General features: G+C 36.8%; 1 protein-coding gene across 10 annotated transcripts in view; it reads left to right on the forward strand.

Moving 5' to 3' along the window:
- The window catches only part of TMEM116 (transmembrane protein 116), an 87,114-nt gene that overhangs the window by 12,330 nt on the left and 57,821 nt on the right, over window positions 1-16,963 (forward strand). For 7 of the 10 annotated variants that reach the window (XM_081283420.1, XM_081283425.1, XM_081283418.1 and 4 more), the window contains one exon: window positions 8,249-8,380. The exons of the other annotated variants lie outside the window; for them this stretch is intronic. In XM_081283420.1, coding sequence (XP_081139546.1) covers window positions 8,249-8,380 — 132 coding nt within the window. The remainder of the gene's footprint in view (window positions 1-8,248; window positions 8,381-16,963) is intronic. 10 annotated transcript variants of the gene reach the window in all.

Below are 16,963 nucleotides of genomic sequence, written 5' to 3' on the forward strand. Positions count from 1 at the left end.
ATAACATTGGCCTTGGGTTTGTTGTATATAGCCTTTACAATATTATTCCTTCTATTCCTATGTTTTCTAGTGTTTTAAACATGAATGGGTGCTATACTTTGTCAAATGCTTTTTGTGCATTTATTGAGATAATCATTTGATTCTTGTTTTTTAGTCTGTTTATGTAGTGAATTACATTTATTGATTTCCGTATGTTGAACCAACCTTGCATCCCTGGGATTAAATCCACTTGATCATGGTGTACTATCTTTGTAATGTGTTTTTTTTTGTTTGTTTGTTTGTTTGGTTTTTTTATCGAGAGAGAGAGAGAGAGTTAGTTAGTTAGTTTTCGGCACACATAACATCTTTGTTTGTATGTGGTGCTGAGGATTGAACCCGGGCTGCACACATGCCAGGCGAGCGCGCTTGAGCCCCAGCCCCAGCCCATGTAATGGGGTTTTATATGTGGCTTGGCAGTTTGTGTTTTTGTTGTTGTTGTTGTTGTTTTTATTTTGAATACTTTTATTTATTTATTTATTTATTTGCTTGCTTGCTTATTTATTTATTTATTTAATAGTGCTGAGGATCAAACCCAGTGCCTCACACATGCTAGGCAAGTGTTTTTCAACTGAGCCACAACCCCAGCCCTTGCCAGTATTTTATTAAGAATTTTTGCATTGCCAGGCGTAATCTCAGCAACTTGGGAGGCTGAGGCAGGAGGATCACAAGTTCAAGGCCAGCCTCAGCAATTTAGTCCTAAGCAACTTAGTGACACCCTGTCTCAAAATAAAAAACAAAAAAAGATAAGATGTAGCGCAGTGGTAAAGAACCCCTGGGTTAATTCCCAGTACCAAAAAGAAAAACAAAAAGAGAAGGAAAAAAGGATTTTTGCATCTGTGTTCATCAAGGAGGTTTTCTTTCTTTGATGTGTCTTTGTTTGATTTTGGTAGCAAGGTGATACTGGCTTCATAGAATGAGTTTGAAGGAGTTCCTTCTTTACTATTTCATGGAAAATTTTGAGGAGGATTGGTATTAGTTCTTCCTTAAAGCTCTGGTAGAACTTGGCTGAGAATCCAACCAGTCCTGAGCTTTTCTTTGTTGGAAGGCCTCAATTCATTACTTCAGTTTCATTACTTGAAACTAATCTGTTAAAGTGTTCTGTATTCTCCTTGTTCAATTTGGGTAGGTCATGAATCTCTAGGAATTTGTCCATGTCTTCAAGACTTTCTAGCTTATTTGAGTAAAAATTTTCAAAACAGTTTCTGATAATCCTCTGGATTTTAGTAGTGTCAATGATGATATTTCCTTTTTCATCTTGGATTTTAATAATTTGAGTTTTTTTCCTTTTTTTTGTTAGCTTGTATAAGGGGTTGTCAATTTTGTTTATTCTTAAAAAAAACAACTTTCTGTTTCATTGATCTTTTGATTTTTTTTTTAACCTCAATTTCATTGATTTTGGTTCTGATTTTAATTCTTTTCCTATCTTCTACTGATTTTGGTGTTGATATGTTTCTCATTTTCTAGGGCCTTGAGATGTAATTTTAGATTATTTATTTGATGTCTTTGTATTCTTTTAATGTATGAGCTCAATGCTATGAACTATTCTCCTAGAACTGTTTTCATACTATCCAGAGATTTTGATATATTGTATTACTATTCTCATTTGTTTATTTCTCTCATGATTCTTCTGCTATCCATTTATCAAAGTATATTAGTCTCCAGGTGTCAGTTTCTATTTTTTTAATATTTACTTTTTAGTTGTAGTTGGACACAATATCTTTGTTTTATTTATTTATTTTTATGTGGTGCTGAGGATTGAACCCAGGGCCCACATGCTAGGCAACCGCTCTACCTCTGAGCCACAGCCCCGGCCCCTAGTAGTTTCTATTTTTTATCTTGTTAATTTCTTTTTTTTTTTTTTAAAGAGAGAGGAAAGGGAGAGAGAGAGAGGAGAGAGAGAGAGAGAGAGAGAGAATTTATTTATTTATTTATTTTAGTTCTCGGCGGACACAACATCTTTGTTGGTATGTGGTGCTGAGGATCGAACCCGGGCCGCACGCATGCCAGGCGAGCGCACTACCGCTTGAGCCACATCCCCAGCCCTATCTTGTTAATTTCTAATTTCATTCCATTATGATCTGATAGAATGCATGATATTATCTTAAGTATATTAGTCTCCAGGTGTTAGAGTAGTTTCTATTTTTTTTAATATTTACTTTTTACTTGTAGTTGGACACAATATCTTTGTTTTATTTATTTATTTTTATCTGTTGCTGAGGATCGAACCCAGGGCCCACATGCTAGGTAAGCGCTCTACCTCTGAGCCACAACCCTGGCCCCTAGTAGTTTCTATTTTTTATCTTGTTAATTTCTAATTTCATTCCATTATAATCTGATAGAATGCATGATATGATCCTTGTTCTTTTGTATTTGCTAAGATTTGCTGTGTGGTCTAAAATATGGTTTATTTTAGAAAATGTTCCATGTGTTCCTGAGAAGAAAGTGAATTCAGTCATTGGTGTATGAAATATTCTGTAGATATCTGTTAAGTCCGAATTGCTAGCTGTATTTTTTAGTTTTTTTTAGCATCTTTATTAAATTTTTTTTTTTTTTTTTGGTGATCAATTCAGTGATGAGAGAAGCATGTTAAAGTCACCCAGTATTATGTGTTGTGGTCTATTTGATTCTTTTTTTTTTTTTTTTTTTGTACCAGAGATTGAACTTGAGGGCACTGAGCCATATCCCCAGCCCTTTTTTATATTTTATTTAGAGACAGGATCTCGCTAAGTTGATTAGTGTCTTGCTAAGTTGCTGAGGCTGGCTTTGAACTCATGATCCTCCTCCCTCAGCCTCCCAAGCCACTGGGATTACAGGAATGTGTCACTATGCCGGGCTTCTGTCCTTATTCTGTATGTTGGGCATTTTCATAATAATATGTCTTGGAGTGGATCTATTGTGATTTTGTATATTTTGAGTCCTACATGCTTCCTATATTTGAATTTCAGTTTCATTCTTAAAGTTTAGGAAATTTTCTGGTATTTCATTGAAAAGATTGTGCATTCTTTTATTTGTATTTCAGAGCCTTCATCTCTTCTGATGAATCTTAAATTTGGTCTTTTAATGTTATCTCATATTTCTTGAATATTATGTTCATGGTCTCTTAACATCTTTTCTCTGTGGTCAACTTTATTTTCAAGATTGTATACTTTGTTTTGGAGGTCTGAAAATCTGTTTTCAAACAAATCTAGTCTATTAGTGATTATTTCCATTGAATTTTTTTAATATTTATTTTTTAGTTGTAGTTGGACACAATATTTTCATTTTATTTATTTGTTTGTGGTTCTGAGGATAGAACCCATGGCCTCGGATGCACTAGGCAAACGCTCTACTGCTGAGCCACAATCCCAGCCCATCCATTGAATTTTTAATTTGGTTTATTGATTCTTTCATTTCAAGGATTTCTGTTTGATTCTTTTTCAGAATCTCTATATCTTTATTGAAGTAATCTTTCACTTTCTGTATTTTCTCTCTGATCACTCCTTACATTGTCTTTTACCTCATAGAACTGTTTAATTATGAACTTTCTAAATTCCTTCTCTGAAATTTCCTCCACTGTAGTGTCAGTGAATTCTGTTGAAACATTTTGGGTTGTTTGGGATGGTTTATTCTCTTGTTTTATCTTACTGTTTATATGTCTACCTATCTATCAGTATGGTTTTGACTTCTTTTAAATGAAGGACTACTTTGTGAGCCTCTTTTTCTTAAGAGCTCTGTGTCATGTGAAAATCCACATAATGAAATTTTAATTCAACATGTGACCTCTGCTGATCCTAATATCAGCCTGAGCCCTATTTACTATAGTCACTTCTGAGCCAGACTTCATTCTTCATTCTTCATTTTAGGAACAAAAACTTGTTGCAGTTGATCTCTGCTATTTCTCGTATTCATTTAACCTATAATAAAGTTCTGGAACAGGTCAAAAATTAATTGTTAAATTTAGTAAACTTATTATACCTTTAAGTGAAGGCTCAAAGGAGGGAGGAATAGGATTAGGCAAATAGAATCGGAAAAAGGAGAGGAAGAAGCTATAAAAGGGTAATTTACACCAAGATAGAAAGGAGAGAGAGAGGGATGGGTATTAATTGAGGTTGTAGAGAAGCAGGTATAAACTAGAGCTGGGAAAACAAAGATAGGAAGATTGATTCCAATTAATGCTTTAAACCACTAGATTAAATACATTCAAATGGGTTGTAGGTACAATATTGGCTATTGGGTTAACAGTTATTCAAATTAAGGAATTATTTATATGATCAAAGTTGACTTTAGAGTTGTTTATAGTATACAATATTTAGGTGAAGAAAATTCTTGTTGAATTTAGATTTCATTGGTGTTTGGACATTTAAAAGATGTCCATCAATTTTTGGCTGTGGTTCTCTCCTGAGTTGCAGGGGGATGGGGACCAATTTCCTACTTGTTATGAATGTCCTTCCATCAGTTTCTTGTTTGTCAGCTCAAGGGCCTTCAGCTGACTGCTTTGATGGCACAGTGTTTCTACTGTGTTTGTATTTCAGGATGTAGGCTCTGGCTTGTCCCTGTGGTTGCTGTATGTCACTGTGCACCCATTCCCCTCTATTGGATGGTTTTCATGGTAGTGAAGGTCTTGGTTCCTGTATGTGGGTACAGGAACTCTGGCTGTGGATCTTCCCCCCATGATCTGTGGTGCAGAAGTATTCCCCCAGCCAATGCTGCTCTCTGAAATACCATAACTTAGAGTCTTCAGTGGTTCACCTGGACTCTAGTTTCCACTGCCCAGGTTGTGAATGTTGTGTGTTGATTCCCTCTGCTTGCTTAGTACAATGCAAAGATCCTTAAATATTCAAATAATTCCTGGTCACTTGCCAGTTATGATCACAGTTCAGGCGGTGTACCTGTTAAAGCTGATATCAGCCTCTTTCTGTTGGGTCTCTGTGCCACTGTATATTCAGACAACTATCCTTCTGGTAGGCCCTGTGATCCTGGCCCTGCAATCCAGATCCTGGGGACTATCCCTGGACTTCCTATGGTGCCTTCCCCCAGTGTCAGTGGTTGGGAGCCTGGTGAATCCGCCTTCCTTTGTTAGGGGCCAAAGCTTTGTTGCCTCTGTCTGAGTTGGCAGGCAACAGGAAGCTCTGCAGAGCTTTTTGCCCTTGCCTGGGTCACAGAGACTGAGCAGGGCTAGATGCACACTTCCGTGAGCCAGGTCCCCTCCAGCCTGCTGTGTTCCCCTTGTTTGCATTGGAGGATTGGGGAGGGCAATTTCAGCAATTTAGAGCTAGTAGTGGTTCTTCTAGAAGTTCTTGTTGGCCAGGTATTTAAGAGGTCCTACTGCAGGGGACTTCCCTCTGGTTTAGTTTGCAGCTGTCAGGCATGGGAAAATAGTGTGCTAATTTAAGAGAGTGACTAGTTGGCTAATGGCTCCACAGGATGGCTGCAGACAGACCCCCAGCTTTCTTTTCACAACTTGGTTTTAAGCTGTTTGTGCTGGGTTTTTTTTTTGTTTTTTTTTTTTTTGTATGTAGGGAGGTGGGTGGGGGGTGGGTGGAGTGAGAATACCAGGGCCTGAATTCAGGGGCATTCATTCGACAGTGAACTACATCCCCAGCCCTATTTTGTATTTTATTTAGAGACAGGGTCTCACTGAGTTGCTTAGTGCCTCAGTTTTGCTGAGGGTGTATTTGAATTTGGGATAATCCTGCCTTAGCCTCCTGAGCTCCTGGGATTATAGGCGTGCATGTTTGTGCTGTTTTAAGGAGCCTTCTGATACAGTTGTGCTTTTAGTTTTGTCTGTCTTTTCAACCATTTTTACTACACTTGATCTTAGCCAAAAGGCCGAGAAGCGATATCAACCATTTTTAAATGGGTAAGTTTAAGAGAGTGTTTCTTCCCCTCTTTTCTCTCTCTGATGCCCCTATCCTGTTTCTCATCCACCATTTTAGGGTTGGGAGGTGGTTAGGGCACTGTTTGTTTTCTGCTCTGATACCCTATCTTCCAGTCTCTCCAGGTCTCCAATATTGAGTCTTAGAGCATTTATTTTGTCACCCACCTCTCAATTCTGCCTTTCCTCCACTGCCTCCTTTCTGTGTTTTGAGGAGATCAGGACTGTTGCCTAACTTGCTTCTGCCATCTTCCTCTGGGATTCACCTGAATTTTATTTATTTATAATTTAATTTTATTTATTTTTATATATGTGTGTGTGTGTGTGTGTGTGTGTGTGTGTGTATTAGGTGGACACAATACCTTTATTCTATTTTTTTTATTTTTTTTTTTAGTTGTAGATGGATACAATACCTTTATTTCGTTTATTTATTTTTATGTGGTGCTGAGGATCCAACCCAGTGCCTCACACACATGCGAGGCAAGCATTCTACCATAGAAACACTGTGCCATCCAAGCAGTCAGCTGCAGGCCCTTGAGCTGACAGACCAGGCCCTCCCCCTGAATTTTTAAATTCTCTTTTAGAGCCTTTTGTGTTTTGTTTAGGAAAATTTCACTAATTAGAGGTTGAAGGCATTCTCCTATATTATTTAAAAAATAGCTTCATCCTTTTTTTTTTTTTTTTTTTTTTTGCCTTTCACATATAGGTCTTGTACTATCTGAAACTGATTTTTTGAGTATAGTAGGAGGTATAAAGTAGGGGTCCAAGCAGGGCATGGTGGCACATCCTGCCAGCTGGGGAGGGTGAGGCAGGAGGATCGCCAGTTCAAAGCCAGCCTCAGCAAAAGCGAGGCGCTAAGCAACTCAGTGAGATCCTGTCTTTAAATAAAATACAAAATAGGGCTGGGGATGTGGCTCAGTGCTTGAGTGCTCCTGAGTTCAGTCCCTGGTACCAAAAAAAAAAAGGGGGGGGTCCAATTTCATTTACTTCCCTTGTAGATACCTAATTGTTCTAGCATCATGTTTTTAAAAGACTACTCTTTTCTCCACTGATTGAAAAAGCCACTTTTGGGGGGCCGGGTTGTGGCTCAGCAGTAGAGCACTCACCTAGCATGTGTGAGGCCATGGGGTTCGATCCTCAGCACCACATAAAGATAAATAAAAAAAGAAATCGCGTTCAACTACAACTAAAAAATAGATATTTTAAAAAATAAAAAAGCCACTTTTATAATATATGTAAGATTCATATGTATATATACTTGGGTTTGTTTTGAGCTGACATTTCTTATTTGTCAATTTTTCTGTTCTTATGCTAATACACAGTGTCTGCACTCTAGTTATATATGAAATCTTAAGTTGTGATGGGAGTAAGTTTTACTTCTCCTTTTTCTTTGAGAGTTTCTTGGTTATCTTGATATTTCATATTTCTGCATCAGATTTAAGTTGGCTTGTTAAGTTCCACAGCAAAATCAGTTTAGATTTAATTGTGATTGCATTTAATCCATAGATCAATTTAGGGAGAACTCACATTTTTTTAAATGACTGATGCCCTGTCATTTTTTAAAAAATATTTTTATTAGTTGTTGATAGATCTTTATTTTATTTATTCATATATGGTGCCAAGAATCAAACCCAGTGCCTCCCACATGCCAGGCAAGTGCTCTACTGCTGAGCCATAGCCCCAGCACCAGAACTGACATTTTTATAATATTGCATCTTATAACTCATGAGCATGATGAGTTATAAGATGCAAAAACTTCACTTTAGTTTTTTCTTTAGTCTCTCAATAAATATTTTATAATTTTTCCCATAGATGAATCAAAATTACTTTAAAATAAATGGGAATGGGTAGGCTAAAAGGAAAAGGATACAAAAAAGTAAGGGGACAAACTTCATCAACATGGTCAGAAATTGAAAGGGAACATATTTTCATTTTCTTTAAAGTCCTCAACTGCACACCTAAACACTTAGCCTATGATCTCATTTTCTAATTTTAGAAGATGTTGGCTGTACATCTAGAGCTCTTCAGTTGTTCATTTGTGGTGTGTCTCACCACAGAATTTGTTTATCTTCCATTCTTTACTTAATCCTGTATATCTGAGAAAGGAGTGTCCCTAGGAGTAAGATCAGTGCTAATCCATCCATGAGTACTCTAAGTCCAGTATGGTTGAGATATTATGATTAAAAATGCACTCCTATTTAGAGTCTTCCTTGACATTCATTCCCTTTGATCAACCAATGACTGATGCCCTGGCAAATTAACATCCAATTTTCTACTTGAAGCATAAAATGTAAAAATAATTAATTGTTCTCATAATTACATTACTTGAAATGAGAATTTTGTGACTTTTGACAGATAAGGCCACTTTTTTGTCTGAGCTTCTCTGACCTGCTACTGGGAATTTGCTGGCTTACTGAGGCACTTCTCTATGGAACTTCAATAGCCAATAAGGACATTATCTGCTATAACTTGCAAGCACTTGGACAGGTAAGCACTACTAGACTGACCGCACCTTGAAAGTAAGGCACACTCAGGGTAGGAAGCAAAGGAAGCAAGAGTGATCCATCATGGGAATGGAGACCAATTTGTTTATTGTTACACTTTGAAACAATACCTTTTATCTTTTTTGTCTAAAAAGAACTATTTATTTATCATAGAAATTTTGGACAATTCCGAGAAGCATAAGGGTAGATTAGGTAATTAAAAAATCAGCCAGCTATAATCACACTTTAATATTTTAAATATATATCCTTATGATTATTTTCTGAATATATATATACTTGTTTAAATATTTTTATTAATTGTTGATGGACCTTTATTTTATTTACTTATTTATATGCAACCCAGTGCTTCACATATGCTAGGCAAGCACTCTACCACTGAGCCACAACCCCAGACCTCAATGTATATTTTTAAATATATAAAATAAGCTAGGCATGGTGGCACATGCCTGGAATCCCAGTGACTTAGGAAGCTAAGGCAGGAGGATTTCAAGTTTATATATGATGCCAAGAATCAAACCTAGGCAAGTGCTCTACTGCTGAGCCATAGCCCCAGCCCCAGAACTGACATTTTTATAATATTGCATCTTATAACCTATGAGCATGATATATCTCTTCACTTTAGTAAACGTTGCTAGGATTATAGGCCTAAGCTGTTATGGAATATTTTTCTACAACATCTTTTGAAATGACTGCATGGTTTTGTATTATGGGAATATAATACACATCAGGTTTCAAAAATACTACAGATAATCATATAAAGGGTCATATATGTAACTTTCAAGATTTTTTTTTTAAGTGCTGGAGATCAAACCCAGGCCTCATGCATGCTAGGCCAGCACTGTGCTGTTGAGCTTTTCCGCCAGCCCCTTCTATGGATTTTATCGATGCAGTAACCTGCATAGTACCCTTAGTATATGACCCTTATAATTTTTGAGACTCACAGTGTGAAAAAAGTAGAGGTTAAAATGCAGTGTATACCCATTGCTGGGTATTTCTTCTAGAATTTGTTATTAGAGGAGAGATTTCTTTCAATTTAGTAGGAGGCTGAGCATCCCTAATTTAGAAATCTGAAATGCACCAAAATCTGAAACTGTGGAAAATTCCACACCTCACCTCATGTGATAGTTTGCAATAAAAATGCAGATACATTCAAACATGTAAAACTTTTGTATAAAATTACCTTTGAGCTTGTATAAGAGGTGTATATGAAACAAACAAATTTCATGTTTAGACTTGTGTGTGTCCATAACATATCTTCTTATATATGTGGAAATATTCTAAAATCTGAAAAATTTCAGAATCCTAAACATCCCCAGGTATTTCAGATAAAGGACTCTGAACCTATAATATGTAATTGATGGTATGAAGTTTATGCATTGATATTACCTGTATTTTATGAGTTTAAAATGCCTTAGAGACATACTTTGCTCAATTCTGCTAATAATTTCATGAGTTAAGACTAAAGCCATATTATTTTTTCATAAAAAGAAATACTATTGTAATTTAAAAAATTATTTAAAAATCCTGTATTAGAATCCTGGATCATTAATAATAACACTATCTTTTTTGATGTAGATTTGACTAACCTTACCTTTTTTTTTACAACTATATTGAGCTATATGTACAATAAATTATATGTATTTTTTTTAAGAGAGAGAGAGAGAGAGAGAGAGAGTGTGTGTGTGTGTGTGAGAGAGAGAGAGAGAGAGAGAATTTTTTAATATTTATTTTTTAGTTTTCGGCAGACACAACATCTTTGTTTGTATGTGGTGCTGAGGATCGAACCCGGGCTGCACGCATGCCAGGCTAGTGTGCTACTGCTCGAGCCACATCCCCAGCCCCAAATTATATGTATTTAAGGTGTACAATTTGATCCTTTTTTTTTTTAATATTTATTTTTTAGTTCTCGGCGGACACAACATCTTTGTTTGTATGTGGTGCTGAGAATCAAACCCGGGCCGCACGCATGCCAGGCGAGCGCGCTACCGCTTGAGCCACATCCCCAGCCCTTGATCAGTTTTGATATATGTATAACATCATGAAATCATCACTACATTTCAAGATAGCAAACATTCCTATTTTCAGCACCCCTCAAAATTATTTACAATGTGTTTTCCTTGACCTCATGGAGTATTAACTGCTTTTAAAAATACTTACTGATATTTTCAATATCTGGTCACTTCTAGTCTGTTGTCTTTCCCCATGATAATGGGTCACATTTTCCTGTTCATTGTATATCAAGTAATTTAGGATTGCATCTTAGACACTGTGAGTACTGTGTGACATATACTCTGGGTCCTTTTATAACTTTCTGGAGATTGCTGGTGTTTTTGTTTTGTAGGCATTCAATCTGATTAGGTCAAGAATATAAATTCACATCACCATATGTGGAAGTGTTTTAACTGTATCTCATTCTGTAAGCCTTGACTTTGCTGATTTGGTATTGTCATACACATGCATGATAGAGGGGTTAGTTTGAGACTTGTGTGGGACTCACACACAAAATTAAGGCATGCTCTTTTCTGACTCTCACTTGTGGGATTCCTTCCATACATTCCTGCCTAAAAGGAACTCTTTCTGCCATATACTGTGGCACACATCTGTAATACTAGTGACTTGGAGGCTGAGACAGGAGGATCACAGATTTGAACCTAGCCTCAGCAACTTACTGAACCCCTAAGAAACTTGGCAAGATCCTATCTAAAAATAAAACATTTAAAAAAAAAAGGCTGGGGAGGGCTGGGGTTGTAGCTCTGGAGTTGTAGAGCAATTGCCTCTCAAGCATGAGGCACTGGTTTAATCCTCCGCACCACATAAAGATAAATAAATAAAGATATTGTGTGCATCTACAACTGAAAAAAAAAAGGATGGGGTATGGCTCAGTGGTAAAGCACTCCTGGGTTAAATCCCTAGTACCAAAAAAAAAAAAAAAAAGACTCATGTCCTAAGGGAGTATTTATTAGAATTTTAGGTGTCTTGACTAGGGTTTACACTGGAGGCAGTCCGATGGGGTGGAGGGGTGTGTAAAAATTTGGGAGATTCACTTCTATGTACTTCACTTAAGTTTGACTTCCACAAACCACCTGTTTTTCTTTACTTTTTAGAAACTCAAGTACGTTTTTTTATATTTCTCTTAGATTTCTTATTTGTAATCAGAGGCAAGGATGAACTAGCGAGGGTTTAAACACAATAGCTTATTTTGTTCATTTGGTTTGTATTTATTTATTTATTTATTTATTTATTTATTTATTTATTTTGGTACCAAGGATTGAACCCAGGTTCATTCAACCACCAAGCTACATCCACAGCCCTTTTTTTGTATTTTATTTAGAGACATCTTCTTACTGAGTTGCTTAGGACCTCACCAAGTTGCTACTGGCTTTGAACTTGCGATCCTCCTGTCTCAACCTCCTGAGCTGCTGGGATTATAGGCGTGTGCCACCATGACCAGCTTGGCATTTAAAATTTTTTTAAAAATTGGGATAAAATATGGGCTGGGATTATGGCTCAGCGGTAGAGTGCTCGCCTCATATGCACATGGCCCTGGGTTCGATCCTCAGCACCACGTAAAAATAAATAAGAGAAATAAAGGTATTGCGTCCAACTATAACTAAAAAATAAATTTAAAAAAAATTGGGATAAAATATATAAAACATAACATTTGTGATGTTAACCTTTGTGCATGTGTATATATGTGTTGTTAGTTACTAGGAATTGAACCCAGGGCCTTGTACATGCTAAGCTAGCACTTTACCACTGAGCTACATCCCTAGCCCCACCTCACTCCTTTTTTAAAAAATTTTGAAACACTATCTCACTAAATGTTCAGAGTGGCCTTAAACTTGCGATTTTCCTGGCTCAGCCTTCTGAGTATCTGGGATTACAGGTGAAGGCCTCTATGTGTATCTAATCTTAATCATTTAAAGTGATTTTAAATATCCATGTTGTGCAGCCTGACTAGTATTGTCTCCAGAACTTTACTGCATTCAGTTTCTTTTTTCTCAAAGTAGACCAAGATGGAGCAACCAGTACCATTCAGGGAGAGAAGGCGGGAGTTCCCCAAAGCAAAAGGGGCAGCTGCTGGGACAGCCCTCAGTCTCTCCCTTTATTCACAAGAATAGCTCCTCCGATTAGACTCAAGGCAAACCTAGCCCTCTTCTAAGTCTCCAGCAGTTGGCTCAACAATTTTACCAGCCACCTTTTATCCTGAACTTGGAAGTGGGATTGCTTGGAGAACCAGGTCTGACCAAGAAAGCTGGAGTAGGGACTGTTCTCAGATCCCATTCTTCGGTGCCAGTTTGTTACTAAAAACTCAGTCCTTGTCCTCAGTGCCAACCAATGATGAGGAAAAGGGAAAAAATGAGAAAAAGGGAAAAATGAAGTTTTTTTGCTTTGCTAGCCAAGGAGAAACACAGGGGACTTCTGTCCCAGAGGCTGTGATTCTCTCTTATTAGGATTTATATATATATATATATGTATATATATGTATATATATGTATATATATGTATGTATGTATATGTATATGTATATATGTATTTCAGTTGTAGGTGGATACAATACCTTTATTTTATTTATTTGTACATGGTGCTGAGGATCGAACCCAGGGCCTCACATATGCTAGGCAAGCATTCTACCGCTGAGCCACAACCCCAGCCCATTTTTTAAAATAGGATTGTCATGGCTGTGTCCTCCCCAGTCCATTTTGCTAAGATCAGATATTGATAAGATTTTTTTTAGTTTGTTGTTCTGTTTGTCTAGTGAGGGATGATTGTAGGAAGGATCTCAGATTAGGGATTGTTCCTGAGGTAGCCATTTGAGAGATATTATAATAGAGGATATCTGGGAGGGTAGCCACAATAGCATAATTACCTCATAATTACCTTGTGGCCAGAGTATACCTGGTCACCACATGAAAAGCTAAATCTTATTCCTCTAAGATGTACTACAGTCGTGGGTCCTTGAATCCAAGCCTTGATGAATACAGTTTATATACATAGGTCCCCAGGGTCTATAGGTGGATGCCAGGAACTATTTTGTTTGTCCTGGGGTCTCATGTCTGAGAAGTATTCATCTACACACAGAGGAGACTATAACTTTTGGCTAGTGTCATATATTTTGGCAAAGTATGTTTCTAAACCTGAGTTGGATACGATTGTTTTCAGGAACTCTGGAGGTATGGTTTGTATTGGTAATATTGAGAAAGAAATCAGTATGTTGTTCTATACCTATGAATTTTTTATTAGTGGCTGAGCTGTTAATAGGAGTGAGAAAGTTTCATTAGTATACAATTTTGTATCATTGAGAACCTTAACCTCCCCCCACGTTAGGGTAACATTGTGATAATAGACATCAAACTCATTGTTTTTATTGGATTTATGAGGTTCCCATTGTGGTTTTTAATCTGGACTATTAAAGACCAAGGTGTAGTTATGTAAGTTAAATTTTTCTTTTTTGAATTTTTTAATATTTTATTTTTTTGTTTTCGGCAGACAAAACATCTTTGTTGGTATGTGGTGCTGAGGATCGAACCCGGGCCACACGCATGCCAGGCGAGTGCGCTACCTCTTGAGCCACATCCCCAGCCCAAATTTTTCTTATTTTTAAAAAATTTAAATTTTTTAAAATTTAAAATTTATGTTTACATATAATTTTAAAATACATTAACATACAGATAGAATGTTACGTTTACATCTAATACATGCTGTTATATACATGACAGGTATGTTTTTAACATAGAGGCATGAGAACTATGCTCTAAAATGTTTCATATAAAACAGACATTTTTTAAAATATTGAATACAGTTGGGAAGAGGTCAAGATATTAACATGGCATATATTTTAGGTTAAATATAATTCTAGATGCATTGCATATTATTTGTTTTACAGTATATAATGTCTATATTTTATGTATCTCTGTTCATGTTTATATGTTCATACTGGAGAATTAAACTGAAATTATCCTCATAAACTAATTTGTTTTTTCTGTCTCATTCTACTGTCCTTCCCATCCTCATAGCCCCACTCTTCCCCTCATTCCCTCTGCACAATCCAAAGTTCCTTCATTCTTTCCTACTCCCCCCACCACACACACACACACACACACACACACACACTATGGATCAGAGAAAACATTTGGCCTTTGGTTTGGGGGGGATTGGCATATTTCACTTAGCATGATGTTCCCTGGTTCTATCCATTCACCTGCAAATGCCATAATTTCATTCAACCACTGAACCACATCCCCAGCCCTATTTTGTATTTTATTTCAGATAGGATCTCACTGAGTTGCTTAGGGCCTCACTAAGTTGCTGAGGCTGTCTTTGAACTCATAATCATACTGCCTCAGCCTCCCAAACCACTGGGATTACAGGCATGCGCCACCATCCCTGGCTCATTTTTCTTTAAGGCTGAGTAATTTTCCATGTGTATATGTACCACATTTTCTTTATCCATTCATCTGTTGGAGGGCACCCACTTGACAGGAGCTACCATCAAACTTCAGACAACCCCACCTATTGGCAGAGAAGGGAAGCTGAGAAAATTTTCAAAAGCCAATGGAAACTATCCTTCAATTTTCCACCAAGACTTACTTACTTTCTCTCTCTCTCTCTCTCTCTCTCTCTCTCTCCTCTCTTTTCCTCTCTCTCACATCTTTGAATTCAAATGTTTTTCATGCATCAATTTATTGAGGAATGGGATGTCTGAATAGTATATTACAGTTTTGTTGTATACCTTATATTTTTACTTTTTAAAAAATCTCTATATATTTTTCTCTTACCTGTCTCCCTGGATTCTCTTTCTCACTTCTTTCGTACTAATAGCCAACGTCTATTAATTCCTCCTTTGATCTTACTATAAATTTTTATCTCTACTCTCCTTTTCCCTCATAAACATCGCATCTTACACTACTTCTTCCTTTATTGTCCATCATTAGAAATGGTAAACCCTTTAGCAAACTTACTGTTTATATTGTAGACAATAACAGAACACACAATATCTGTTTATTACACCTTAATAGGATCTATTTGGTTTAAAGGTGTATATTGTTTGCATTGGGTGCTGTTAATATTGGTCTCCCCCTTAAATTGTTGTGCAGTTACCACTTCTGTCTAGTTCTAAAACAATTTCATCATTCAGAAAGGAAATACTGCAAGTCTTGGTAGTGTGCACCTATAATCCCAACTAATCAGAAAACTAAGTCAAGAAGATTGTAAATTCAAGGCCAGCCTGGACAATTTATTGAAACCCTGTTTCAGAATAAAAATTTATAAGGGTTAAGGATGTAGCTAAGTGGTAAAGTGCCCCTAGGTACAATTCCTAGTAGAGAGACAGACAGACAGACAGACAGAGACAGAGACAGACACACTGACTGACTTAGAGAGAGAGACTCTGACTGACTTATCAATTTGCAGTTGCTCCTTACTCCCATCTCCCCCCAACCCTGGCAACTATAAATTTGCCTTTTGTCCCTATGGATTTACCTCTTCTGAAAATTTAATATATAAGTGGAATAATATTGACTTGGAATAGGCATGACTTTTTGTGTCTGGATTCTTTGACTTAGGATAATGCTTTAAAAGTTTATCTTCATTTTAACATGTACATTTCCATCATATATGTATACCAGTTTATTTACTTATTTATCCGATCCATCCATTGATTGATATTTAATCTGTTTCTACCTTTTTATCATTGTGCACATTGCTGCTATGAACATGTGTTCATAGCAAAAAATCTTATTTTGGGCACTGGGTATTTAATCCAGGGGTGCTTTACCACTGAGCTATATCTCTAGCCCTTTTTATTTTTGAGAGCCAGTCTTGCTAAGTTGCTAGTTACTTTACTATGTTGCTGAGGCTAACCTCAAATTTGTGATCTTCCTGCCTCATCCTCCTGAGTTACTGGGATTACTGGCATGTGCCACCATGCCCAACTTTTTTTTTTCCAGTTCCTTTCCATCATTTCAAAATGGAATGACTGCATCATTTGGTGATTCTATGTTAAGCTATTTGAGGAAGGACCAACAGCAGTTCAGCTAATATTTTACATTCCCACCAGCAATGTACTAAGATCCCTCCTTCTCCACATCCTCTCCGGTGCTCATTGTATCTCCTTGTGTGTATGTTTATTTCATTTCCTTTTTGTTTGTTTGTTTTGGGTATGGAGGATTGAACCAGGACACTTTATATCTCTAGCACTATTTATTTGTTTGTTTATTATTCAATTTGATTGTATTTCCTAATGATTAGGAGTGTTAAACATCTTTCCCTGTGTTTGTTGGCCATTTGAATACCTTGTTTGACTGTAAGTTTATTCAAGTTCTTGATCCATTTTTTTTTAAAGAATTTTTAATATTTATTTTTTAGTTTTCGGCGGATACAACATCTTTGTTTGTATGTGGTGCTGAGGATCGAACCCGGGCCGCACGCATACCAGGCGAGCGCGCTACTGCTTGAGCCACATCCCCAGCCCCTCTTGATCCATTTTTTAATTGTTTTTTTTGTTGAGTTTTATGATATTTTTAAATATATTCTGAATACTAGACTGTTATCAAGATATAAGATT

This window comes from Spermophilus citellus (genome assembly GCF_964194105.1).
Source record: "Spermophilus citellus genome assembly, chromosome: 3".
Taxonomy (NCBI): Eukaryota; Metazoa; Chordata; class Mammalia; order Rodentia; family Sciuridae; genus Spermophilus; species Spermophilus citellus.